Source organism: Anguilla rostrata, chromosome 7 (genome assembly GCF_018555375.3).
Source record: "Anguilla rostrata isolate EN2019 chromosome 7, ASM1855537v3, whole genome shotgun sequence".
Classification (NCBI taxonomy): domain Eukaryota; kingdom Metazoa; phylum Chordata; class Actinopteri; order Anguilliformes; family Anguillidae; genus Anguilla; species Anguilla rostrata.
In genome coordinates this window covers 51,467,316-51,491,370 of record NC_057939.1, presented here as the reverse complement: position 1 = coordinate 51,491,370, position 24,055 = coordinate 51,467,316, and the positions used below count along the sequence as shown (strand labels likewise).

General features: G+C 50.5%; 3 protein-coding genes across 8 annotated transcripts in view; all 3 read left to right on the top strand.

Annotated features, from left to right (window-relative positions):
* LOC135258650 (huntingtin-like) overlaps nucleotides 1-16,845 on the top strand; it is a 41,455-nt gene extending 24,610 nt beyond the window's left edge. The window contains exons 39-67 of the mRNA XM_064342093.1: nucleotides 183-430; nucleotides 771-913; nucleotides 1,080-1,296; nucleotides 1,691-1,829; nucleotides 2,647-2,826; nucleotides 3,271-3,447; nucleotides 3,551-3,627; nucleotides 3,885-4,023; nucleotides 4,189-4,311; nucleotides 4,553-4,769; nucleotides 5,141-5,286; nucleotides 5,602-5,779; nucleotides 6,279-6,380; nucleotides 6,638-6,822; nucleotides 7,177-7,303; nucleotides 7,624-7,727; nucleotides 8,056-8,210; nucleotides 8,470-8,609; nucleotides 8,800-8,882; nucleotides 9,685-9,815; nucleotides 9,916-10,048; nucleotides 10,478-10,633; nucleotides 11,059-11,249; nucleotides 12,288-12,402; nucleotides 12,757-12,970; nucleotides 13,293-13,398; nucleotides 13,549-13,711; nucleotides 14,208-14,368; nucleotides 14,500-16,845. Coding sequence (XP_064198163.1) covers nucleotides 183-430; nucleotides 771-913; nucleotides 1,080-1,296; nucleotides 1,691-1,829; nucleotides 2,647-2,826; nucleotides 3,271-3,447; nucleotides 3,551-3,627; nucleotides 3,885-4,023; nucleotides 4,189-4,311; nucleotides 4,553-4,769; nucleotides 5,141-5,286; nucleotides 5,602-5,779; nucleotides 6,279-6,380; nucleotides 6,638-6,822; nucleotides 7,177-7,303; nucleotides 7,624-7,727; nucleotides 8,056-8,210; nucleotides 8,470-8,609; nucleotides 8,800-8,882; nucleotides 9,685-9,815; nucleotides 9,916-10,048; nucleotides 10,478-10,633; nucleotides 11,059-11,249; nucleotides 12,288-12,402; nucleotides 12,757-12,970; nucleotides 13,293-13,398; nucleotides 13,549-13,711; nucleotides 14,208-14,368; nucleotides 14,500-14,713 — 4,464 coding nt within the window. The 3' untranslated portion in view covers nucleotides 14,714-16,845. The remainder of the gene's footprint in view (nucleotides 1-182; nucleotides 431-770; nucleotides 914-1,079; nucleotides 1,297-1,690; nucleotides 1,830-2,646; nucleotides 2,827-3,270; nucleotides 3,448-3,550; nucleotides 3,628-3,884; nucleotides 4,024-4,188; nucleotides 4,312-4,552; nucleotides 4,770-5,140; nucleotides 5,287-5,601; nucleotides 5,780-6,278; nucleotides 6,381-6,637; nucleotides 6,823-7,176; nucleotides 7,304-7,623; nucleotides 7,728-8,055; nucleotides 8,211-8,469; nucleotides 8,610-8,799; nucleotides 8,883-9,684; nucleotides 9,816-9,915; nucleotides 10,049-10,477; nucleotides 10,634-11,058; nucleotides 11,250-12,287; nucleotides 12,403-12,756; nucleotides 12,971-13,292; nucleotides 13,399-13,548; nucleotides 13,712-14,207; nucleotides 14,369-14,499) is intronic.
* A 2,458-nt stretch (nucleotides 16,846-19,303) lies between these two features.
* Nucleotides 19,304-22,006, top strand: msantd1 (Myb/SANT-like DNA-binding domain containing 1). Of its 3 annotated transcripts, none has more exons than XM_064344979.1 (3): nucleotides 19,304-19,870; nucleotides 20,413-20,697; nucleotides 21,566-22,006. In XM_064344979.1, exons 1-3 carry the CDS (start codon nucleotides 19,617-19,619, stop codon nucleotides 21,855-21,857), a joined length of 831 nt encoding a protein of 276 aa, XP_064201049.1. In that variant the 5' UTR covers nucleotides 19,304-19,616; the 3' UTR covers nucleotides 21,858-22,006. The 3 variants fall into 3 exon arrangements, with proteins under 3 accessions (XP_064201049.1, XP_064201048.1, XP_064201047.1); XM_064344978.1 differs by having other exon boundaries at nucleotides 19,304-19,874; nucleotides 20,417-20,697; XM_064344977.1 differs by having other exon boundaries at nucleotides 19,305-19,876.
* A 1,695-nt stretch (nucleotides 22,007-23,701) lies between these two features.
* LOC135259969 (regulator of G-protein signaling 12-like) overlaps nucleotides 23,702-24,055 on the top strand; it is a 62,464-nt gene continuing 62,110 nt past the window's right edge. For 3 of the 4 annotated variants that reach the window (XM_064344966.1, XM_064344969.1, XM_064344968.1), the window contains exon 1: nucleotides 23,702-23,914. The gene's annotated coding sequence lies outside the window, so the exon portion shown is untranslated. The remainder of the gene's footprint in view (nucleotides 23,915-24,055) is intronic. The other variant, XM_064344967.1, reaches the window with a different exon arrangement.

The window sequence follows — 24,055 nt, the reverse complement described above, 5'->3', positions numbered from 1 at the left end:
AACAAATGCATACATTTTTTTTGAAAAGCCATGTGACTGGGGGCTGTGTTTTATTCGTTCCGATGTGTCTGTGCCATTGGATCAGTATCCTGATTGGCTGATGCCTTTGGGGCTGGGCTCCGATTGGCTGATGCCTTTGGGGCTGCACTCTGATTGGCTGCTCCCTGCTCTCCGCCCCTCAGGCCTCCGTGGGCACGCTGCAGCTGTGGGTCTCGGGCATCCTGGCGGTGCTGAGGGTGCTGGTGTCCCAGTCCACCGAGGACATCGTGCTGTCCCGCGTACAGGAGCTCTCTCTCTCCCCCTCCCTCCTCTCCTGCGCCACCATCCGCCGTCTCCGTGCCGACGGCGTCCCCACGCCGCCGTCCTGCGAGGCGGGCGACGGGGTGGATGGGGAGCCTCAGAAATGCCCCCCCGAGGAGACGCTGGCCAGGTGCGAACACTAAGGGAGATAGAGGGGGTGTTGTTCAGGGACTGGATTTGTCATCATTTCATTTTTTCCAAAATTTTCCCCCCTGCTTCATTTGTCATGTAATACTGATTTTCAAACACTCAGGCTTGATGTGCCTGCACACACACTCAGGTCCTCTGCCTCTGGCACAAACGTTTAGGGCACATTTTTTGATGGGTGATGTCACTAGGGCTTGCTGAGGGCCTGTGTGGATGCTGTCACTAGGGGGCACTGAAGCCCTGTGTGGGTGTCATCACTAGGGGGCGCTGTAGGCCTGTGTAGGTGCTATCACTAGGGGGCACTGAAGCCTGTTCTCTGGCAGGTTCCTGCTGCAGCTGGTGGGAGTTCTGCTGGAGGAGATCTCCAGTAAGCAGGTGAAGGTGGACATGAGCGAGCAGCAGCACACCTTCTACTGGCAGCAGCTGGGCACCCTGCTCATGTGCCTCATCCACATCTTCAAATCCGGTGAGTCCTGCTGTAGCCTGGCCCCTGACCCCTGAGTCCTCACCCCTGAGTCCTGGCCCCTGTGTCCTGACCCCTGATTCGGACCCTTGAATCCTGGCCCCTGAGTTCTGACCCCTGAGTGTGTGACTTGTCATGCTGACCCCGGGTTCTCCTCTGCGTTCTCCAGGCATGTTCCGCCGGATCACAGCGGCCGCCACCCAGCTGCTGAAGGGGGAGGGGGGCGAGGGGGGCGAGGGCAGCTTCTACACCCTGGAGAGCCTCAACAGCCTGGTGCAGACGCTCTCCTCCACCCACCCCTCCCTGGTGCTGCTCTGGTGCCAGATCCTCCTCATCATCCACTACACCAACTACAGCTGGTGGTCCGACGTGCACCAGACACCCAGGTGGGCTCACTGCTGTAATAATCATCATAACACAGCATGCATGCTGTTATGCAAAAACAGCAAGAGCAGCCACAATGCCATATAATGAGCTTTATGTTGCCTTTATGGCCACATATGCAGGTTGTTTTACGGATGTGAAACGTACTGAAATCCTGCTGTGTGTGTGTGTGTGTGTGCGTGTGTGCGTGTGTGTGTGTGTGTGTGTGTGTGTGCCTGTGCGTGCATGTGCATATGCGTGTGTGTGTGTGTGCGTGTATGCGTGTGTGTGTGTGTCTGTGTGTGCACGTGCGTATGCGTGTGTGTGTGTGTGTGTGTGTGTGTGTGTGTGAGCCTGTGCGTGCATGTGCGTATGCGTGTGTGTGTGTGTGTGTGTGTGTGTGTGTGTCCCCCCCAGGCGGCACAGCCTCTCCAGCACCAAGCTGCTGAGCCCCCACGGGCCGGGGGAGGAGGAGGACCGGCCCGAGCCCCGCCTCTCCATGTGCAACACGGAGCTGGTGCGCCGCGGCTCGCTCATCCTCTTCTGCGACTACGTGGTGCGCCCCGCCGCCGTCCAATTAGTGCGCTCCCAGCCGCCGTCCAATTACAATGCAGGGAGAGCGTCTGTCACGCCGAGCCGCCGTCCAATTAGTGCGCTCCGAGCCGCCGTCCGATTACGATACAGCCAGGAGAGCGCTTATCGCTCCAGAGTCGGTCGATAAGGGAGAGAGGTCTTCGCTCCATGGTCCTGTTACATACAGGAGGAGAGTGTCTGTCCTCCAGATCCGGTTAGATACAGAGAGAGTGTCTGTCGCTCCAGAGTCCGGTTACGATACAGGGAGGAGAGTGTCTGTCGCTCCAGAGTCCGGTTACGATACAGGGAGGAGAGTGTCTGTCGCTCCAGAGTCCGGTTACGATACAGGGAGGAGAGTGTCTGTCGCTCCAGAGTCCGGTTATGATACAGGGAGGAGAGTGTCTTTCACTCCAGAGCCTGATTATGTTTCAGAGAGGAGCATTTATCCTGCTAGAATCTGAACGTTTCAATTTTTAAAAAAAACCTTTGTGCAATCTGTTGAATGTCACAATGAGAAAAGAATTCATCATCATCAAAATAATTCATTCTAGAATAAGCAGACTTTGACAAAGAGCATTTGACATTCTAGATTTCACTGAGTCTTTCATTTTGAGTTCTAGAACCTGCTGACTCTCTCAGGGAAGTCCTGGAGTTCTAGAATAGGCTCAGTGTTTCACATTTGAGGAACGTTTGAAGATCATGCATCTCAGTGGCTGTTTGTTGAAGTGTCATAAAGTGGGGGGGGGGTGAATTCCCTGTTTAATTAGAGACGGCCTCGCCCCTCCCCCTCTCTGCTCCAGTGCCAGAACCTGCACGACTCGGAGCACCTGACCTGGCTGATCGTCAACCACGTGGAGGACCTGATCACCCTGTCCCATGAGCCTCCGGTGCAGGACTTCATCAGCGCCATCCACCGGAACACCGCCGCCAGCGGCCTCTTCATCCAGGCCATCCAATCGCGCTGCGAGAACCTGTCCACCGTGAGTCCGCTGCTCCTCGCTCACCCACAACAGCCTGGAGGACCAGAGAAAGTGCTGGAACACAAACACCAGACTCTTAACAGCTCTACAATTCACACGAGGGGAAGTGGGTACGGAAACCTGGAGATACATGAGGCACGGGGGAAGGCAGTGAACCAATAATGGAATAATGACACGCAGTGAAACTCTGGCGGCCTCTAGTGGCTGCTCGCCGGAACTGTGACAACAGTGTGATACTTCTGTTCTTGTGTGTGCTGGTTTTCACCCTATTTCAGCACTTAAGTGATTCATTTAAGTCATTGATTGGCTTAACAGTCCACACATGTTGGTTCCAAGGCCTAATTAATTTACTTTTCATGTGTCTACATTTGTGTTAAAGCAGAGTGGAATGCTTTTTGTGTAATACGGTTCTTGTACAGTGAAGTTTTTATGCCTTTGTCTCAGCCCACCACTCTGAAGAAGACGCTGCAGTGTCTGGAGGGGATCCACCTCAGCCAGTCGGGGGCGCTGTTGATCCTGTACGTGGACAAGCTGATCAGCACGCCGTTCCGCGTGCTGGCGCGCATGGTGGACACGCTGGCCTGCAGGAGGGTGGAGATGCTGCTGGCCGAGACGCTGCAGGTAGGGGGCGCTGTACTGCACCGAGGGGGACTGTTTGGGCTCTGTGCGCTTCCTGTGTTTGTGTTTTAAATTCCTGTACCCCCTCCCCCCCCCTCCGAAACAGAACAGCACAGCCCAGCTGCCCCTGGATGAACTGGACAGAATTCAGGAGTACCTCCAGAGCAGCAGTTTGGCTCAGAGGTAAGTACAATCAAAGGAGCAACAACCACAGGTGTCAAGCTCCAGCAGTGTTGGGGGGTCAAACCCACTACTGTTCACCCAGGTGGGGAAATGAACCAAAATCCATTCATTGTGAAATCCTCATTGAGCATTCTGGGAATTTTTCATTTCATAAATTGGATGTGGGTTAATTTCTGAGCTGACCCCCCCCCAGCTCTGGTCGGCAGCCATGTTTGTGCTTTCTGGACTAATGAGGATGCCATACACTTCTCCCGCAGGCACCAGCGACTCTACTCCCTGCTGGACAGGTTCAGAGCCACCATTGTTGAGGGTTCGAGCAGCCCGCCCCCGCCCGTCACCTCACACCCCCTGGACGGGGAGCCCCCCCCTGCCCTGGAGAATGTCACTGCGGACAAGGTGGGGAGCAACGTATGGAGTTAAAATTAAGGATGGAACAAAGTATGTGTGTGTAACGTTGTGTAACCCTGTGGCAGGACTGGTACGTGGCGCTGGTGAAGTCGCAGCGTGTGTGTGTGTGTGTGTGTGTGTGTGGGTGTGTAACATTGTGCACCCCTGTGGCAGGACTGGTACGTGGCGCTGGTGAAGTCGCAGTGCTGCCAGTGCACTGACTCCGCCCTCCTGGAGTCCACTGAGCTTCTGACCAAAGTGCCCCAGGATGACCTCTCCTCCATCATGGCCTGCAAGGTACAGCCAGAGGGGTGCTACAGTAATGCTACAGCTGTGCTAATTCAGTGCTACAGCTGTGCTACATCAGTGTAAATCAGTGCTACAGCATGGATCTGATGTCCCAGCTATGCTATGGGTTAATCAGTGTTGGGGTCCACTTTATTTCAGTTGAGTCAATTCAGCAAATGTGAGATGAGTCACACAAGCCTGTGTGGATGACTCCTCCTTCCCCTGACCATGTGACTCGTTCCCGTCTCAGGACTTCAATCTGAACCTGCTGGCGCCCTGTCTGAGCATGGGGGTGCAGCGGCTGTCCCGGGACCAGGGGAACGTCCTGCTGGTGACCGCGCTGCAGGTGACCATGGAGCGGCTGTCCTGCGCCGTGGGGCTGCTTCCCGCTCCGCATCAGGCCTACCCTCCCCCCGCAGGCCCCGCCCCCTCCCACCCCTACTGGGAAAAACTCAACGACGTCTACGGTGAGCCCCCGAGATGACTCAAATGCACGGGGGTCGGCACAGGCCCCACTGGCACTTGACCTTCATCAGTATGTACATATATATTTAACCCTCTGAAAAGTAGGTTCTTGGGAATTATTTTTATTTTTATTCTAAGTCAGTGTTCTAGAACTCTGTTGCTTTAAATTATTTGCAGTGATTGTGACATCAGCATTAGAATGTTCTGTGAAGAACATTCTAATTACTTGTTTGTGACCTCACACTCTAAAGGGTGAAATGTGTGTTCTAGGCAGCAGCCTATGCTGAGTGCCTGGGTGTAATGTAACGTGATGTTACTTGCCGCTCTGAGGGTTTTTTTTTTTACTGTGCTGCCCTCTGCTGGCTGGTCTCAGGAGAGCCGGGTTTCTACCAGACGGTGCTGAGCCTGTGCCGAGCGCTGAGTCAGTACCTGCTGTCCCTGCCCAAGCTGCCCGTCGCCCTGCACATCCGCGCGGACAACGCGGCCCTGATCAGCGGCTTCACCAGGCTGGCCCTGGAGGTGAGCCGCCTGCCATGGGACCCCCCTGCTGCAGGGGGGAGGGCCTGAGTCTGTCTGTGCAGAACATGGACCCAGTGCACCACATTACTGTCTAATGAGGCTTAAATAGCATGCTGAGTAATATTCCAGCCATGATGGTATTTACTGCTGGGAGTAATGAAACTGAAATGGCATGCACTGCTGCCAGTTGCTGAAACTGCATGCGCAGAATGCAGTAATAATACTGAAACTGCATGCACAGAATGCAGTAATGATACTGAAACAGCATGTGCAGTATTTAGTGTAACGTGCCGTATTCCTGGTCTCTCTCCTCAGCTGGTGGCCTGGCGCGTGCTGCAGGACCAGGTGCCGCTCAGCCTGGACCTGCAGACAGCGCTGTCCTGCTGCTGCCTGGCCCTGCAGCAGCCGTCGGTCTGGAGCCTCCTGGCCTCGGCCGCCTGCGTGAGCCAGGCCTGCTCCGTCATCCGCTGCATGCGGCTGCTCATACAAGCAGGTCAGCCGAGCCGCAGAGCTGCTCATCACGCAGAGCTCCTGTGCTCTTTCCTTTCTGACTCAGCCAGTTGCTCCCCCACGTCAAGGCAAAGGAATGAGATTTCTGCTCGGTTGTGAGGAAAAGACATGCTAGCTAACGCACACTATTTAACGCTTTCAAGCATGTGTATAGCCAACAAAGTTTGGACTGTGCGCTATATCTGGGACCGTTTAATGTAGTATGCAGGGTTTTCTTCTCCAGTCTACTGTTCTTCATACCCCGGGTACCTGTGTGTGTGTGCGTGTGTGTGCGTGTGTGTGTGTGTGTGTGTGTGTGTGCGTGCGTGCGTGTGCGTGTGCGTGTGCGTGTGCGCGTGTGCGTGTGTGTGTGTGCGTGTGCGTGTGTGTGCGTGTGTGTGCTGGGTGTGTGTGCGTGTGTGTGTGTGTGTGTGTGTACCTGTGTGTGTGCGTGTGTGTGTGTGTGTGTGTGTACCTGTGTGTGTGCGTGTGTGTGCTTCCAGTGGCCGTGGAGCCGGGGGAGGAGCTCCTGCGGCCGGAGAGGAAGAGGACGTCTGCAGAGAGGGCCGCTCAGGAGGACCAGGTGGACGCAGTGTCCACAGACAGTGAGTCTCCCTCTGACCAATTATTGTGTCTTAACAAAAAGGGTACATGAAAATAGCAGCAATGTAATTGTTGTGCGTATTAATATTTTTGCAGCACATGCATACTTGCGTAACACTTCTGTCAACTTATGCCCTGAACATACATCTCAACTGCTTGTTCTGTGTCTCTGTGTGTGTGCGTGTGTGTGCGTGTGCGTGCGTGTGTGTGTGTGTGTGTGTTTATGTGTGCATGTGTGTACACGCGTGCGCGTTCTCAGACGTGTGCGCGCGGAAGGCCTGTGAGGTCATGGCGGAGCTGGTGGACGCCCTGCAGAGCACCCTGGCCCTGGGCCACCCCAGGAACAGCCGCATCCCGGCCTTCCTCACCCCGCCCCTGCGCAACGTCGTCATCAGCCTGGCCCGCCTCCCGCTGGTCAACAGCTACACCAGAGTGCCCCCGCTGGTGAGGGAACCGCCCAAATCCGTCTCATCGTTACTTTCACATTCACACCTGCCTCTGTCAGCAGGCTCCTTACAGTAAGGGTCAGTCTGCACCTACAGCTACACAAGACACCGGCCTGCAGGGTACTCCACAAACTGTGTGTTATGGTCAAAATGTTGTATAGTGTATTCACTTGTTTGTGTTTTGATTTGGTGAGGGGAAACATAGTATAAAGTGTATGAAACTGACTGTTCTACTTGGTGAAGATGAACATAATTTATGGCACGTTAACTTGTTCTGGTTAGTGCAGAATAATGTGAAAACTGAAAGAGTGGGCTGGTGAAGAATGGCCGCCGGTGTTGGTGCTCTTTCCAGGTCTGGAAGTTGGGCTGGTCCCCCAGGCCGAGTGGAGAGCTGGGCACAATGTTGCCGGAGATCCCTGTGGAGTTCCTGCAGGAGAAGGACGTCTTCAGGGAGTTCCTGTATCGCATTAACACTCTGGGTAAGAGAGAAGGCTGAGCTGCTGATGCTTCATATGTGTGTGTGGGCTCTGGAGTGTGAAGAGTAATGCTGTCTGGTCACCCAGCTTTGATGAGGATGAGCCAGACCGGTCACCCCTGTAGACAGTTGTACTGCAGTTGCAATCAAAGTTTCAGTCAGTTAAAAAAATTTTTTTATCATCCCCAAAAATCAGCTTGCAGGGTATATACTTGGGTAATTTTAAAGGATGTTATTGTGTGTGTCTGTGCAAGGGAGCTGCAGAAGAGTGTGCGTGTGGGCTTTGTAAGACTGAGAATGGTTAATGTTTTTGTTTGTATGCAGGGTGGAGCAGCCGGACGCAGTTTGAGGAGACCTGGGCCACTCTGCTGGGGGTGCTGGTCACGCAGCCAATCGCCATGGACCATGAGGAGGAGAGTCACCAGGAGGTGGGGCCAAGCGGCTCAATGGAGCTCTTAGCAGATGCTCTTATCCAGAGCAACTTACACGGCTAACATATTTACATGTATACTTAAGTAACCTGGTCCAGGATGCAGTGGTAGCCATACCTGTGAATGGAACTTGCAACCTCTGCATTGCACAGCCTGCTCCCTATCTGTTATATCGCACTGCTTCCCTTGCCACTACTGAACAGAACAGAACATGTGACGAACATTTAAACCTCTGCCATCGAGTCTGTCGGCCAATGGGATGGCGTGACTGACAGCAGCCTGCGATGTGATTGGTGTGAGAGCGAGTGTGCGCTGGTTTTTGCAGGAGGACCTGGAGCGGACGCAGATCAACGTGCTTGCGGTGCAGGCCATCACGTCCCTGGTGCTGAGCGCCATGACCCTCCCCGTGGCGGGAAACCCGGCGGTCAGCTGCCTCGAGCAGCAGCCGCGCAACAAGACCCTCAAAGTGCTGGACACCCGGTAAACTGGACACAACCCGTTTCTGTTTTAACCAATTGTTCTGACTTGTTTGTACTTAGGTTTAGTGGGGACCTAGGCTTTAGTGGGGACTTAGGCTTTAGTGGGGACCTAGGATTTAGTGGCAACCTACGCTTAGTTGGGACCTACGCTTAGTGGGGACCTATGCTTAGTTTGGACCTATGCTTTAGTGGGGACCTAGACTTAGTGGGAACCGTGGCTATGTTTGAGGCCTTAAGCTTGGTTCATGCCGTTCTGTGAGGTTTGGGAGGAAGCTGAGTGTGATCCGAGGCACTGTGGAGTGGGAGATCCAGGCCATGGTGTCCAAGAGGGACAACGTCCCCACACACTACCCCTACCAGGCCTGGGACCCCGTGCCCTCCCTCTCCTCCTCCTCTATAGGTGAGCGTGTGTGTGAGTGAGTACTGATGGTATATGCGTGTGTGTGTATCTCAGTACCGATGGCATGTGTGCACGTGTGTGAGTACTGATGGTGTGTGTATTTTCATGGTGATGTAGAAGTGAATGGTGATGTGTGTTGTACTGATGGGCTTTGCCTAAGTCAGCCCACTCAAATCTGCTTGTTTTTCAGGTACCCTAATCAGCCATGAAAAACTCCTCCTTCAGATCAACACTGAGAGGGAGATGGGAAACATGGACTACAAGCTAGGCCAGGTAAGACCTTTACAGTGTAACCAGTTAAGGCATTTATTTAGCCTCCAATCTGAATGCTTGATTCTAATCTCCTGCCAATCGCAGCATCTAATGTAGGCGTGTAACTGCCGTGTCTGTGGCAGTGTCAGGAGCAGTGCTGGAATCGGCTTTACCGTGTGACCAGTTGAGCGTCTTGGCCTGTGGTCTGAAAGAGTCTTTGTTCTGGGTTTGAGTCTGGAGTCGGACCTGCTGTGGGTCGAGCCGTTTGTGGTGACGTTTTCAGGAGCTGGAACTGGGTGACCACCCAGGACGGTGGTGGAGTGTGTGTTCGGAGGGGATTTGCTCGATCAGCAGTCAGCAGTGACATAGTTATTGTTTCATTAGTCCGGCCTGCTGAGCAGAGCCTAGCTTGGCATGTAGTCCTTTATTTATACCGGCACCTAGGAGAGCTTTTCTTCATCCTGTAAATTATCTAAGCAATGGTACGTTTCACGGCTCCTGTGTAGAAGAGTTTATTCTGTGTGACGGGGGTAAAGAGTGCCCTGGTACCACCACGGCGGCTGGCGGGGCTAATCCTTTTCCTTCTGCGATTTGTGACCGCGCGGTTAAACGTGGTGTGTGGCTAACCGGAATACCTGAGGTTCTTACCCTCTCCCTCCGGCTTGCCTCCATATTTCTCGCGTCCATTAACACAAGCAGTAGAGCAGTTTGTTGTGTCTGACGTGTTTTTTTTGCGCACACACTTTGTTGTGTCTAACATATTTATTTTTTACATTCTGTATCATGACGTGAATGATTATGCTAATAATGACCTTTCTGACAGGTGTCCATCCACTCGGTGTGGCTGGGGAACAACATCACCCCACTGAGGGAGGAAGAGTGGGACGAGGATGAGGAAGACGAGACGGACGCCCCCGCCCCGTCGTCGCCCCCCACCTCTCCCATCAACTCCAGGTCAGGCCTGCCCCCCTCTGTTGGGCGCTGGTGGTATTGCGCCGTGCGGTCCTCTCGAGCAGCGGTGAATGAGACGCCATCTTGCGCTGGTTTTCCTCAGGAAGCACCGAGCCGGCGTGGACATCCACTCCTGCTCCCAGTTCCTCCTGGAGCTCTACAGCCAGTGGATCCTCCCCGGCTCCTCCAACAGCAAGAAGACCCCCGTCATCCTCATCAGTGAGGTGGTGCGCTCGGTGAGCACGGGGTGTGGGGGGGACCCCCAAAACCTCCTCTCCCTGGGCGTCAGAACCTCATTCCCCTGATGTGGCCTCATTCCCCCATCACAGGCAGAGGACAGAGAGTCTGTCATTATCATGTACTTATTATCATATCTCTTATTGCATACTTCGGACTGATGATAAAAATGAGGAAGGTTGACAGTAAGTGCTTTCACACCGCGGTTCCAGAGTGCTTTACAGTAACAAAATAAATGCTAATACAACAACGTGAGTTATTGAACTATAAAATACACTAGACTGTATGCATAATAAAATAATACTGCAGCTGTTTTGAGAAGAGCTCACCTCTGTGTGTCTGATAGCGTCTGGTATTGTATCTTTTAGCACGTCTGATAGCGTGTCTGATAGCGTGTCTGACGGCAACGTTCCCCGTCTCTCCTGCAGCTCCTGGCCGTGTCGGACCTGTTCACTGAGAGGAACCAGTTTGAGATGATGTTCAGCACTCTGTCGGAGCTGCAGAAGGTCCACCCGGCCGAGGACGAGATCCTCAACCAGTACCTGGTGCCGGCCATCTGCAAAGCAGCGGCTGTCCTGGGCATGGTGAGCCAGCCGGCCAATCAGCTGACCAGCCAGCCGACCAATCAGCTGACATTTCTGCATTTCCAATCTGTCACATAAGAACCTTTTCTTAATAAATATGACCCTTTTTAACTTATGATGGGGGATGCCTGGATTGCCTTTGAGCCTGGGTGTGGGGGTCCTTGGATCAGGAATGGTTGAAATGCCCTGGTGTGTGAGCTCGGCTGTGCTCTTCTCCCAAGATAAGGCCACGCTGTAGGGCGGGCAGTATGTGATGGTGTGTGAGCTGCACTGTGCTGCTCTCTCAGGATAAGGCTAAGCTGTGGGACTGTGAGGTACAGGCAGTATGTTGATAGTGAGTGTGTGGCTAGGTAGTAGGTCTGTGAGGTACAGGCAGTATGTGACGGTGTGTGTGTGAGCTGTGCTGTGTTGTACTCTTCTCCCAGGACAAGGCCACGGCGGAGCCGGTCAGCAGGCTGCTGGAGACCACGCTGCGCAGCACACACATTCCCAGCCGCCTGGGCGCGCTGCATGGGGTGCTCTATGTGCTGGAGTGTGACCTGCTGGAGGAGACCGCCAAGCAGCTCATCCCCACAGTCAGCGAGTACCTGCTGTCCAACCTGCGCGCCATATCACAGTGAGCCTGCAACACACACACACACACACCCCTACACACACACACCGCTATACACACACACACACACACACACACCGCTACACACACACACACACACCGCCAAGCAGCTCATCCCCACCGTCAGCGAGTACCTGCTGTCCAACCTGCGCGCCATATCACAGTGAGTCTGCAACACACACGCCACACACACACACACACACGCACACACACACACACACCGCTATACACACACACACACACACACACACACACACACACCGCCAAGCAGCTCATCCCCACAGTCAGCGAGTACCTGCTGTCCAACCTGCGCGCCATATCACAGTGAGTCTGCAACACACACACACACACACACACACACACACCGCTACACGCACACACACACACACACACACACACACACACACACCGCATACACACACACACACACACCGCCAAGCAGCTCATCCCCACAGTCAGCGAGTACCTGCTCTCCAACCTGCGCGCCATATCACAGTGAGTCTGCAACACACACACACACACACCGCTACACACACACACACACACACACACACACCGCTACACACACACACACACACACACACACCGCCAAGCAGCTCATCCCCACAGTCAGCGAGTACCTGCTGTCCAACCTGCGCGCCATATCACAGTGAGTCTGCAACACACACACACACACACACACGCACACACACACCGCCAAGCAGCTCATCCCCACTGTCAGCGAGTACCTGCTCTCCAACCTGCGCGCCATATCACAGTGAGTCTGCAACACACACACACACACACACACACACACCCCTCCCACACGCACACACACACACACACACCGCTACACACACACACACACACCGCCAAGCAGCTCATCCCCACAGTCAGCGAGTACCTGCTCTCCAACCTGCGCGCCATATCACAGTGAGTCTACAACACACACACACACACACACACACACACACACACACCGCTACACACACACACACACACACACACACATTTCTCACGGGCAGTTTGATGTGTGTATGACGATGTGTTTCGCTCTCCCAGCTGTGTGAACCTGCACAACCAGCAGCACGTGCTGGTGATGTGCGCAGTGGCCTTCTACATGATGGAGAACTACCCGCTGGACGTGGGGTCAGAGTTCACTGCCGGCATCATCCAGGTGAGGGGGAGGAGGTGACTCACCTGCGGGGTCTACAGCGGCTTCTCCAACAGCAGGGCAGGCGCACTTCAAGAAGAGGCTTTTATTTAAGAGATAATAAAATATCAGGTTAGGGGTGAAAAGACTCTCAAACGTAGCCTGTACAGCTCTAAACATGATTGCTTTAGTAGGTTATTACAGAAACTCTGCTTGAATTGTTTTATCCTAAGACTGTATCAGGCTGTTTAAATCTGAGGCAGTTAACCGTGTCCAGCTCTTAAGAGTTAGCAGGAGTAAAGATAGCTGGTGCTCTTTGTAAATGCTAATGCTAAAGCTAAGGGATGCTAGCGGCTGAAGCCTGTCTGTCCCCCGCAGACATGTGGCGTGATGCTGTCGGCGAGCGAGGAGGCCACGCCCTCCGTGGTGTACCACTGCGTGCTGAGGGGGCTGGAGCGCCTCCTGCTGTCCGAACAGCTGTCCCGTCTGGACGGGGAGGCCCTGGTCAAGCTGAGCGTGGACCGGGTCAACATGCCCAGCCCCCACCGAGCCATGGCCGCACTGGGGCTAATGCTGACCTGCATGTACACAGGTGACCTTACACACACACGCACACACTGGTGCTAATGCAGTCCCTGATAGCATCTGAGCTAGCGTCTTTGCTAGCATCTGTGCTAATGTCTGTGCCAGCGTCTGTGCTAGCTTCTGTGCTAGCGTCTGTGCCAGCGTCTGTGCTAGCTTCTGTGCTAACATCTAAGGTAGCGTCTGTGCTAGCTTCTCTGCTAGCGTCTGAGCTAGCATTCCTGCTAGGGTCTGAGCTAGCGTCTGCGCTAGCATCTGTACTAGTGCCTGTGCTAGTGTCAGGCTGCCGCTGTGTGTCCGGGCGTGTACTGATGACGGTTTGATCTCCTCAGGGAAGGAGAAGTGCAGTCCAGGACGAGGCGCAGACGCCGACCTCACCGCCCCTGACAGCGAGTCGGTCATCGTGGCCATGGAGCGGGTCTCTGTGCTCTTCGACAGGTACGAGTCACTGCCCCACCCGTCTCCATCCTAATCCAGCCCTGTCACTCACTCAGTCACTCACTCACATTCACAAACTTACTCACACATTCTATAAATCACACTCACATTTATTAACTTGCTCATTTCTTCATTCTCTCTCTCGCTCAGGATCAGGAAGGGTTTCCCGTTCGAGGCGCGGATGGTGTCGCGAATCCTGCCCCAGTTCCTGGATGACTTCTTCCCTCCACAGGATGTAATGAACAAGGTCATCGGGGAGTTCCTGTCCAACCAGCAGCCCTACCCACAGTTCATGGCTACTGTAGTCTACAAGGTTAGTCAGGAGAAGCTGACCTCTCCGTGGCTTGTGTGGATCTTCACTCCCGTAACATCACACGCTTTATTGCAAAACAAACTGGAGTGCTGAGGGGTCGTTTATATTTAATTTGAGGGAAGCACCCCTTTTTGTTCTAGACAAAATTACATTTTGTGTGACAATAAGAGGAAACAGAGTGATACAGCACTCTTCACCCATTTTGTTGCAACAGTGGTTTCCAGTGCTGCTTTTCTAGGTGGTATTTTCTTTATTTGACCCAACTCCTCACAGACATGCTCATCATTCAGCAGGTCAGTGATCTGGGCTGTTAGCCTTACATTTCTGATAAAGTCAGGACAGGTAGTACAGCTGCCTGCTGCACACGGAAAAAAACGTTTTGTCCAAAAAAGAAGTGAAACAGCGCTTGTTTATACGGCTATATGAGACATTTAGCTGAAATAATAGATGTTTGTGTGGTATGTGAGAATGACCCCCCCCCCCCCTTTTGCCCCAGGTGTTCCAGACCCTGCACGCCACGGGGCAGTCCTCCATGGTGCGGGACTGGGTCCTGCTGTCCCTCTCCAACTTCACCCAGAGGACCCCCGTCGCCATGGCGATGTGGAGCCTGTCCTGCTTCTTCGTGAGCGCCTCCACCAGCCAGTGGATCTCTGCACTGTATCCTCCCCCCCCCCCACTCTGGTGGTACTATGGTTCTATGTGGACGGGAGTGCGTGTGTTCTGTATGTTCTGCGTGTTCTGCGTGTTCTGCGTTTCCGCCTTGCTTTCCTTTACCCGGTTTTCCCCAGTCTGCCTCACGTGATCAGCCGCATGGGGAAGTCCGACCTGGTGGACGTCAACCTGTTCTGCCTGGTGGCCATGGACTTCTACCGGCACCAGATCGACGAGGAGCTGGACCGGCGCGCCTTCCAGTCCGTCTTCGAGGTGGTGGCCTCGCCCGGCAGCCCCTATCACAGACTGCTGAGCTGCCTGCAGACCATTCACCTGGTCACCTCCTTCTGAGCTGGAGGGGGAGAGAGGGGGGGGGAGAGGGGGGAGACAGAGAGAGAGAGAGAGGGAGGGAGGAGAGAGAGAAAGAGTGGGGGGGGTAGGGGTAGAGAGAGGGTGAGGGGGGAAAGGCGGAGACAGAGAGAGAGGGAGAGAGAGCATGAGAGCGATGGAGAGGGAGAGAAAGGAAGAGAATGAGAGATGGAGGAAGAGAGAGACAGAGGTGAGGGGTGGAGATGGAGAGGCTGAGGGGGAGAGAGAGGGCCAGAGGGAGAGAGCGAGAGGGAGAGAAAGAGAGAGAGGCAGGGAGAGCTGCTCACGCCCCCTCTCCTGAGGTACCTGTAAAGGAGTGTCAAAGCCCCTCTGGCTCCAGCTCCCCTGAGACTGCAGAGATGCCCTCCAGCAGCCCAAACGCTCTGGACTCTCTCTCACACTTTTACCCTTATCTGCTCGCGCCCGTTTCTCCCGAACCGTTCCCCTGCATGGGCCCAAACGCTGAAGCACCCTCACGCATAAGAGCTCCCCCAGGACCGGGAGAGAAAAACACTAATGAACTAGTAATTTGCACACGGTCCCTGGCATGACTGACGTCGTGACATGAATGCAAAAGAGGACCTGCCCTTTCCAGATGTTTTTTTTTTTGTTTTGTTGTTGTTGCAAATTAATGGACATGTTCCGCTGGGTTGTACTACATTTCTGCTTGATATCGAGGAACGTATTTACTGAAACGTCACGGCAATCAGAGCAGTGAGGGTGTGTGTCGTGCGTACAGCGTTTTACACTGGCTGTGAGGTGAGAGCATCGCAATTGGTCAGCTCTCTGCAGGCTGAGAAACTCACAGCCGGAACGCGATTGGCGAGTCGGCTGTTGATTTTCGCAGCGATGTCATTTCCTCTGCTCGCAGCGATGTCATTTCCTCTGCTCGCCCGCGCGTGCCCGTGTCTGAAGAAGCCGGGATAAACCGCACACCCAGCTGACCTTCTCACGCCCGTTTTCGTTCCTTTTCCTCATCGTTCTCAGGACGTAAGATGTGATTATACTGACTGGAAGTGTCTTTTAATAAACCCGCGTCTGTGTCGTGTACAGAATGTCCAATTGTAAAACTGAGCAAGGCCACTCTTTAAGAATGCCACTCATCCATTTACACATACAGTGCCAGGGCTGGGCACCTTTTCCATACCGTGTGAAATCTTTTTTTCTTTTTATTTGCACTCATCTTGATTTTCCGAAGGAAGCAGTTAGAATACTACTGAATTGGTAAACTGACCCAGTGGCACAGCTCGAGACCTCCCAGGTGACCCAATCACAATCGCTGAGCAGATCTGAAGGGTGGCCACCAGTGAAGTGATATGCATAAATGAAATGTGTAAATACAAATCTTGAAGTAAAGAATGAATGATATATATGTATATGAAAAAAAATCTATGTACTATTCTTGTATATTGAATCCAGATGCATGCTATAGTCTGCTTTTAAATTAAAACAGTTATTTTTTTGGTAGCATTGGGAACAGTGAGAGAGACTATCGTCTAGGCGGTCATGAGTGAGGGAGCACCATGGTCCTAAGGGAAGGCAGTGACTATTGTAACCAAAACAAAAAAAAAACCCAGCACGCTCACTACAGTGTTGACAGAGTGGTCCAGTTCATCAATAAAATAAATAAAAATAAATAAATAAAAACATGGCCGTTTGATTTTCCGGTGTTTCAGAGCTTTAAATCGCACTTTAGTTCGTTCACTCAGTAGGAGGCCCCTGCTTTGCTTCGATGTCCCGTCTTCAGCAGATGTGCTGCTGGACCATGACCTTCCTCCTGGGCTTGTTTTCACGTGACTGTCTCAGAGCACCTCTGCTTTTCCCCTGTCCAGCCATTTTGAGCTGGAAGGCTGAACTGATCCTAGATCAGCTGTACCTGCTCTGAAATTCCATAGGAATACAGGCCCAGGTCATTTCTGTCATTAAGTGGTGTTTACACTCTGTCAAAATGTCCGGTAGTCCGACACGCCCCCATCTCGCAACTATCCAAGGCAAACCATTAGCATTACCTCATGGGCACAGTTCCTTTTACAACAGCGATGTAATGTAACCGATTTGTTTGCCGTACCAGTCAACGTGATGTATTTACACAATAAATGGACAGTTGTGCTCCACCGGTGTGTTGGTGTTGGTGGCTGTTGTGTTGAAACGTTACCCAATGCAAGGGTGGTCTGCATATATCGCCTCAGAGGTTCATTTTCATGCCACTGCTGTACACATATTGGCCCAATCGACCCAGAATTCCCCCTGCTGAGAGCTGGACCCAAAATCCCAAAAAGTGGGGCCTCTACAAAAAAACTTATTTTTTTTGTATTTCATATTTACTAAATTTTCTTGCTAAACATGAGCATTCACACATGACAGATAAATAGATTTTAGGGAGATTTATGAGTAATTAATATGGTTATTCATTATTGTGAGGAATATAGTTTGCCCGTAACATTTTAGTGGCAGTGTGTCGCTTCGTTTGAGTGAATCCAATTACTTGTCTGGATTGTTTGAATGTGCTTGTCCCTTTTATAATCTGAGTATAGTGTTACTCATTTTAAGAGCTTGAAAATATGCATAATGGTAGAAAATTACACTGAAGAGCTATCACTTCAAGGTCAGGGTCTCATCACGCAGGAAAAGAATGGCGTGTTTTTAATGAAACTCTCTGCCGAGGTCAGAAATATCCATTTAACCGAGCTTTTGAACTGAACAGGAGTGCTTTAAAATAATTGTGTAATTTCTCCTGTGGTCTAACACAAAGCCAGCGAACCAACCTTCATTTACTCCAAATGTTTTCGAAAGAGAATGCAGATCATTTTACCCAAGATCCGAAAGAACTGTCGAAGGGGATCGTGAATTTAATATGTGAATTTAACACACCTGACTTGTCGACACGTTGAGTAAAATAGTTTTCCAGTGATTTCATTGCAGCAGTGCTGTTTGCATTGCTTGCGACCATCTTATACCTTTCTCGTATCCCATGATGGACTTGATACACCAATCTTTGATTAGTGCTGTCTGTTTAGCCCTGAGGGATCTGGAATGGTGTTTGGTTGAAGGTGCTACAGGTTTAAATCCAAATGACTCCACCCAGTGAATGAAGGGCCCACTGTCTTCTCTCAGCAGGAGAGCTGTTAAGTAAGCAGTTTAGCCTGAACACTGGGTGGACTGTTGCTTAAGGAATGTGTTTAAGTTCCAGGGCATTTCTGCATTTCGGTCATTGCTCTGTGTTCAGGGGCAAATGGACCAGTAGTTTCTCTGCTTCATCTGTTTTGAAACGTTTAAACAAAAGCCTTTGGCCTGCGTTTGTTTTAAATTCATTTAACGGTGTTCAGGTTGTGGGCTGGCGTAAGTTTGTATGCTGCGGTTGTAGCCCAGTGCTTTTGTGCCCTGTGTAGCAGGAAATAACAGTGCTGAATGCATACACTGGCCACTTTTAGCTTGTTAGCGTCTCCCTGTGATACACATGAAAGGCACTGGAAATTCACAAACCGGTTTTGCCTCATCATCCCTGGCCTGCGGTATGCCTCACTGCACACAGGATGAAGGTGAGAGGGGGGTGAGGGTGGGGGTGGGTGTGATGTCAGTCCTTGTAGTCTTTGTTTCTATGGCACTGGGTGATAGAGACTGAGGGAATACAAATAATATATTTTTTCCAAACATAATATTCAGCCACAAGAAAGCCACTCCTGAATAATAATGATGGCCTACAATCATTCACGTCTGTGTGATAATGGGTTAAAATGAATGCAGTCCAAATAAAGCAGAGTTTTGGGTCATGAAATTGATTTTTTATTTTTTTTTGGTTCCGTACCTTTTTTGTGCTTACATCAGAAAATTACACCCCCTTACAGAATCGCCTCAAATCCTCTCCTCCTCATGCCTTGCACACAACTGACCTCCTCAGAATGTTCTGTCATCCTGGCATTCCATGGTAAATGTGTCCTCTGTGGCATGCTTTGGCATATTTGCAATTAAACACACGGAGTAGGAAGTATCCAGAGGTTTTTTTTTTTTCTTCATGATACTAACTGTTTATCTGACTGCCATGGTGCAGTACTTTGGTAATCACAGAGGAGACGTTGAGCTTTGAAATGCCCCTAATGTCTTTATAGGACCCTTGGTGAAATTGCTGTCAGCCAGTGTGGGCGGTTCACATTTCATCCTGTTAAACATTGCCTTCAACATTTCCTCTGTAGAAAACAGCGTTTTCTCCAGAGGGGTTGAATTACATTGAAAAGCCCTGCCCCCTCCCACCCCCGCTGCTTTGCATTGAAAGCTTTTAAATGCCATTAGATATTGGACGAGAGCCCGGGACAAAAGCTTGTTGTCAAGGAAACGGAATCGCCCACGCTCCTGCACCTCTTCAGTTAATATTTTAAATCGTGATTAGCTGTCAACTCTGGCCTACTTTACTGCCTTTCAGCTAAAAGCTTTTTGTTACTGAGCTGTGAAGAGAAAGAGAGAGAGAGAGAGAGAGAGAGAGTGAGAGGTGGGGGAGGGGAAGGGGGCGGGGGAGGGACAGACAGCGTGAGCAGGCGTGTAAGAGAGGGAGAGAGAGAGAGAGAGAGCGCACTCGTGCGTGGTTGCCAAGGCAACTTGACATCACAGTGACGAACTTCCCCACTTAAAAGCTTTTAACCGGATCCCTTTCCAGCCCTAGGCCCCATTTCCAGGCCTCTTAACTGCGCTGCGAGTGCAAGGCTGCGCTGCTGCCACGGCTGCTGTTTCTCCCCCACACACAGCCGGCCGTGGAACCCACAGGCCTCCGACCAGACAGGGCCTTTCAGAAAAAAAGGGTTTTCCCTCATTTTCTTTCCCTTTCTGACCCTGCTTTTCACAAGATACTCAGATTTTGTGTGTTTTTAAAAATAAATAAAAAAAGATATAAAACATGGCTGCGGACGAATGCTACAGCTACATTGTTCCGGGCCAGAGCGAGAAGCACAGGAGAGCCAGGAACTGGACGGACTCGGAGATGAAGGGGCTGGTCTACGTGTGGGAGGAGTACGTCACCGAGCTCCGGAAGGCCAAGAGGAACGCCAAAATTTACGAAAAGATGGCCAAGAGGTTCTACGAGCTCACTGGCGAACATCGCCACAGGGAAGAGATAAAGATGAAAATTACCAACATGACTTTCCAGTACAGGCAAGTGTAAGACATTTTTTATTTTATTTTTGAATTTGCTTTGGTGTTGCATGAGTGTGCACATTTGAGAGAGAACCGGATGGATGCGTACAAGTTGTGCTCCTTAATTTCACATACAAGAGCCATGTGCCTCCAGGAATGTGACAATGCAATGACTGTGGAGTTTCCATGCTTGCCTGGACAAACCGGAATGCTTACTTTTGGTTCTCTGATGACACTCCATGACCAACTCTTAAGCAGTTCCTTGAGTGCATGTTTACAGGAACTCTCCAGAACGTGTGTTTACAAAATCCTGTTCCCTGCATGTCCCCAGCAGCCTGTCATAGTTGTGCCTCGCATGTGGATTGGATTTTTCATTTTGACTCAAGTAATTTTAATTTGCCAAAATGGGCAAGAACCTGATACTGAGTGTCAAGAAAAATTCCTTTTTTTTTCTCCTGAAAAAAGCAAGACTTAAAACGGCTGTTTGTGAAAGGCACTCTTTTTTCTCCCAACCCCACCCCTCCCCCCTGATCCCCCCGCCCCTCCTGCCCCCCCCACAGGAAGATGAAGTGCATGAGCAACGGAGGGTCTTCCCTGCCGGAGTGGCCCTTCTTCAAGGCCATCGATAAAATCCTGTCCAAGGTCCCGGACCCCGGCAGGCAGCACGCCTTCGACTTCCAGCAGTCGGGCCCCTCCACGTCCCACACGGAGGCCTCCCCCTCGCTCCCCGCCACCTCCCCCACGGGCCTCCTGCCCGAGTACACGGGCTCCTCCGACGAGCGGGAGCGGCAGGAGGAGGCGGAGGGTTCGGAGACCTCGGGCAGCCTGCAGTCCCAGGAGTCCAGGTAGCGGAGCTCGAGCCGGAACGCTAATTACCGAAGAATGCCTCTCGCTCCTGGGGGGGGGGGGACTAGCGGGTGGGACTAGCGGGTGGGACTAGCTGGGATTCATAAACATCAAAAGCATACTTTACCCACTCAGTCTCAGGAACACTGGATTTGCAGCATTCCAATGCAGATTTCACCAGCAGTTACTTTCTTTAACCTATGGTTTTTAATTGATATTAATACATTTGTTTTCATAGTATGAGCAATGGCTAATATTTTGATTGAGTACAGAACACGTTTATGAGCTTGTGCTTCACAATATGATTGAAAGAAGGACATGATGGATGGGTTTGTACACAGCTAATGTTATAGTTGCAAATGCATGCATAGACACAGTGCATATGCACAGCCCAGTAATGACTTGTCATAGCATCATGATTTTTAAAAGTGATTTTATGCATAAAAAACAAAAAGAAACAAAACTATGATATTAAGCCTGTTTTATTTAGTTGACATTTACAGAGGCTTAACAAGGTTTCTGTTCTAAAAGCTATACAGTTGTTATACTGCCTACAGTAAGAGGATTTTGTTTTGGTGGTTTGGAGAATGCTTTTCTTGTGTAACTAACATTTATATTTTAACCAGTCACCACTGCAAGTACGTATTTAGCTGCCAATCAGAAGTTAAATTTTAGATCGAATGGAGCCACTGTCTGTGTGCTAGAACTTAGATGAACCAATTGCTCATCCTGAAATAATTATTTTGTACCTTTTGCCGTTGCACCCTGTGACTTTACTCAATGACTGCATGCATCGTGGGCAGACCGAGCGTGCGGAAGCAATTTAGGTGTTGACGCCAGGCCTTTAACTGAGCGCGCCCACCGCAGGTCGCAGCCGGTGGCGGTGAAGAGGAAGAGGGTGCTGCGGTCGAGCCTGAAGAAGAAGAAGCTGAAGGTGATGGAGGCCATGCTGCAGGAGCAGCGGAAGGTGAGCCGGGCGGTGGAGGAGACCTGCCGGGAGGTGCGGCGGGTCATGCACCAGCAGAACTTCCTGCAGGTGCAGAGCCTGCAGCTGCAGGAGCGCATGATGAACCTGCTGGAGAAGATGATCTCCCCGCCCGTCCAGCCCGCCGCCTGGCCGGCCGCCGGGATCAAGGAGCCGGGCCACGGACAGGGATGAGAGGGCCGTCACCGCCCAGGCCTGGAGCCCCGGGCAAAACAAAGGAACTGCCAAGAACTCTGCCGTGTGTCCAGTGATATATATCTTTTTTTTTTATTGTTTTTTTTTTTTTTAAATGTAGCCGAAAATATACCAAACGCATTCGTTCATTTCTGAATTCTTGGAGGTTGATATTACCCTTGAGCATGTAAGACCAGTAGGAATTCTGATCAATTCTGGATGTGTTTGAATAGCAACATGTCAGAATGTCCATATAAAATCAATATGAACGCAACAACTCCTTGTTGTGTCATCGTCATCGTTTTTACAGTTGAAGATAGGTTACACTATATGACACATTTATGAGATTATAATGCCCTGACTTAAAAAACAAAGGTTTCTCAATTTTATTGGAAATGGCTTATCATCCATTTGTTTCCATCTACACACGTTCTGTATTCACTCTGAGATTTGGACTGCACTCTCAGTAGGTGCATTATCCAAGACTTTTAAGGAAACAAAATATTTGTTAAAATAACAAGAAAGAAAGAAAGAAAGAAAGATAATTAGAGTTTAAAAAAAATAATAATATTCTGCATTGTGTTAGGGAAATCTGCTTACTTTGAAATCTTAATATAATGTAACTAACAAATGACCTATATCACTTCAGGCAGGAAAAGTGAAATATTAAGTTATGTTTCAGACCGAAAAGAACACCTCTCCTGAGGGAATTGTTCATCCAGAGATTCTTTTCATAAATCAAGCAAAATCGCTTTACATTTCACAGACAACCGGGATGGAGGAAGACAAAGCAGATTTTCACAGGCAAAGAGAAAATGTAGCTTTGCTCCTAAATGAATTACCAAAGGATTTACTAAGCTTTAATGAAACTTGCATGCATGTTCTTGCAAATCTCTATCACACTATTTATAAGGTAAAAAATGTTTTCATTCTTTGGGCCATTAAACAGAATAGCTATAGCAGATGTTATGTAGAGTTAAAGCACGGTGCCTGCCACTCCCAACGGGAAAACATGGAGAACAGACTTGTTTTCTCCGTATCTTTGGCAACAGTGGTCATGTGACTGCAGCGTGTAGCCGTTACTGCACTATGCCCACTTGTTGGCTCTTTGTTTACTATGGATAAAATTAGCGCCCAGGGCAACCGAAGAGCTGAATAATTATTCTGCAGGCCGTGCAGTATACTTTAACATCAGTGCCGTACAAACACATTTCACAGATCAGCGTGCTTATACATTGCAGCAATATGTAGACGTGTAATGAGCTAAAAAGTTGCCGAAAAAAAGAAAATAAACGTAAAGTTTAGGTAGATGGGCTGGTTCTTGTTTGAATACACATGCAAGACAGTAAAAGGGTAGCTAACACATTAGTAGACTAGTCGAAAATTCTTCCAAACAGTGTGGATTACCTACTATCTCTCCAGTTCATATTTAACCATATGGTACACTATCAAATTGTCTAGTTAGCTAGCCAGCGAACTGCATGTAGCCTAACTTAAATATGCACAACACATGAGCTTGTAAATTGGATAGGTAGCAAGCCAGCCAATTTGAATCGTTGGTGACACGTAGAAAGTAGACTATATTATGGCGATCAATTGTGCCTTGCGGTCAGTTGTATCAGGAAAGTTGCATTACATTAGCTAGTCATGAGCATTCTCTCCACGCTACTGACATTAACGGTTTCCACAGAGCACTAAGCTAGTAAGCTTCCCCAGCTATCCAGCTGGCATTTCATTTCGGTTACACGGCGAACAATAGATACACGTCAAATGTGAATGACGGCCCAGAGAACGAATGGAACACTAGCGATGTCATGGTTACTAAGGGTGACGCTGTGATTCCAACAATGGGATGAAAATGGAGGCGGGGAGACGCACTCAAACTCTGGAATCACAGTGGGATAAGTTAAATATGGATTTCAGAGTTACAGGGGATAAAGTTAGTCAGAAGTGTATAAAATAGTTTATATTGACTATTACTACCTAGCTATATTTGCAAAGAACTGCTTAATTTGACCAAACTTAAATGGATTTGCACTTATGGGGTAAGACCTATGGTAAGACCTATTTTCGAGTTAGTTAACGGTTTAGGCTACATAGCATTTTGCTAACTTAGCAAGAATAGAAATGTTCAGCTGGCTTGTTGGCAACTTGTAAGCTAGCCAGCCAAAGTATCGAAAACTTTCAATCGCTTGCTA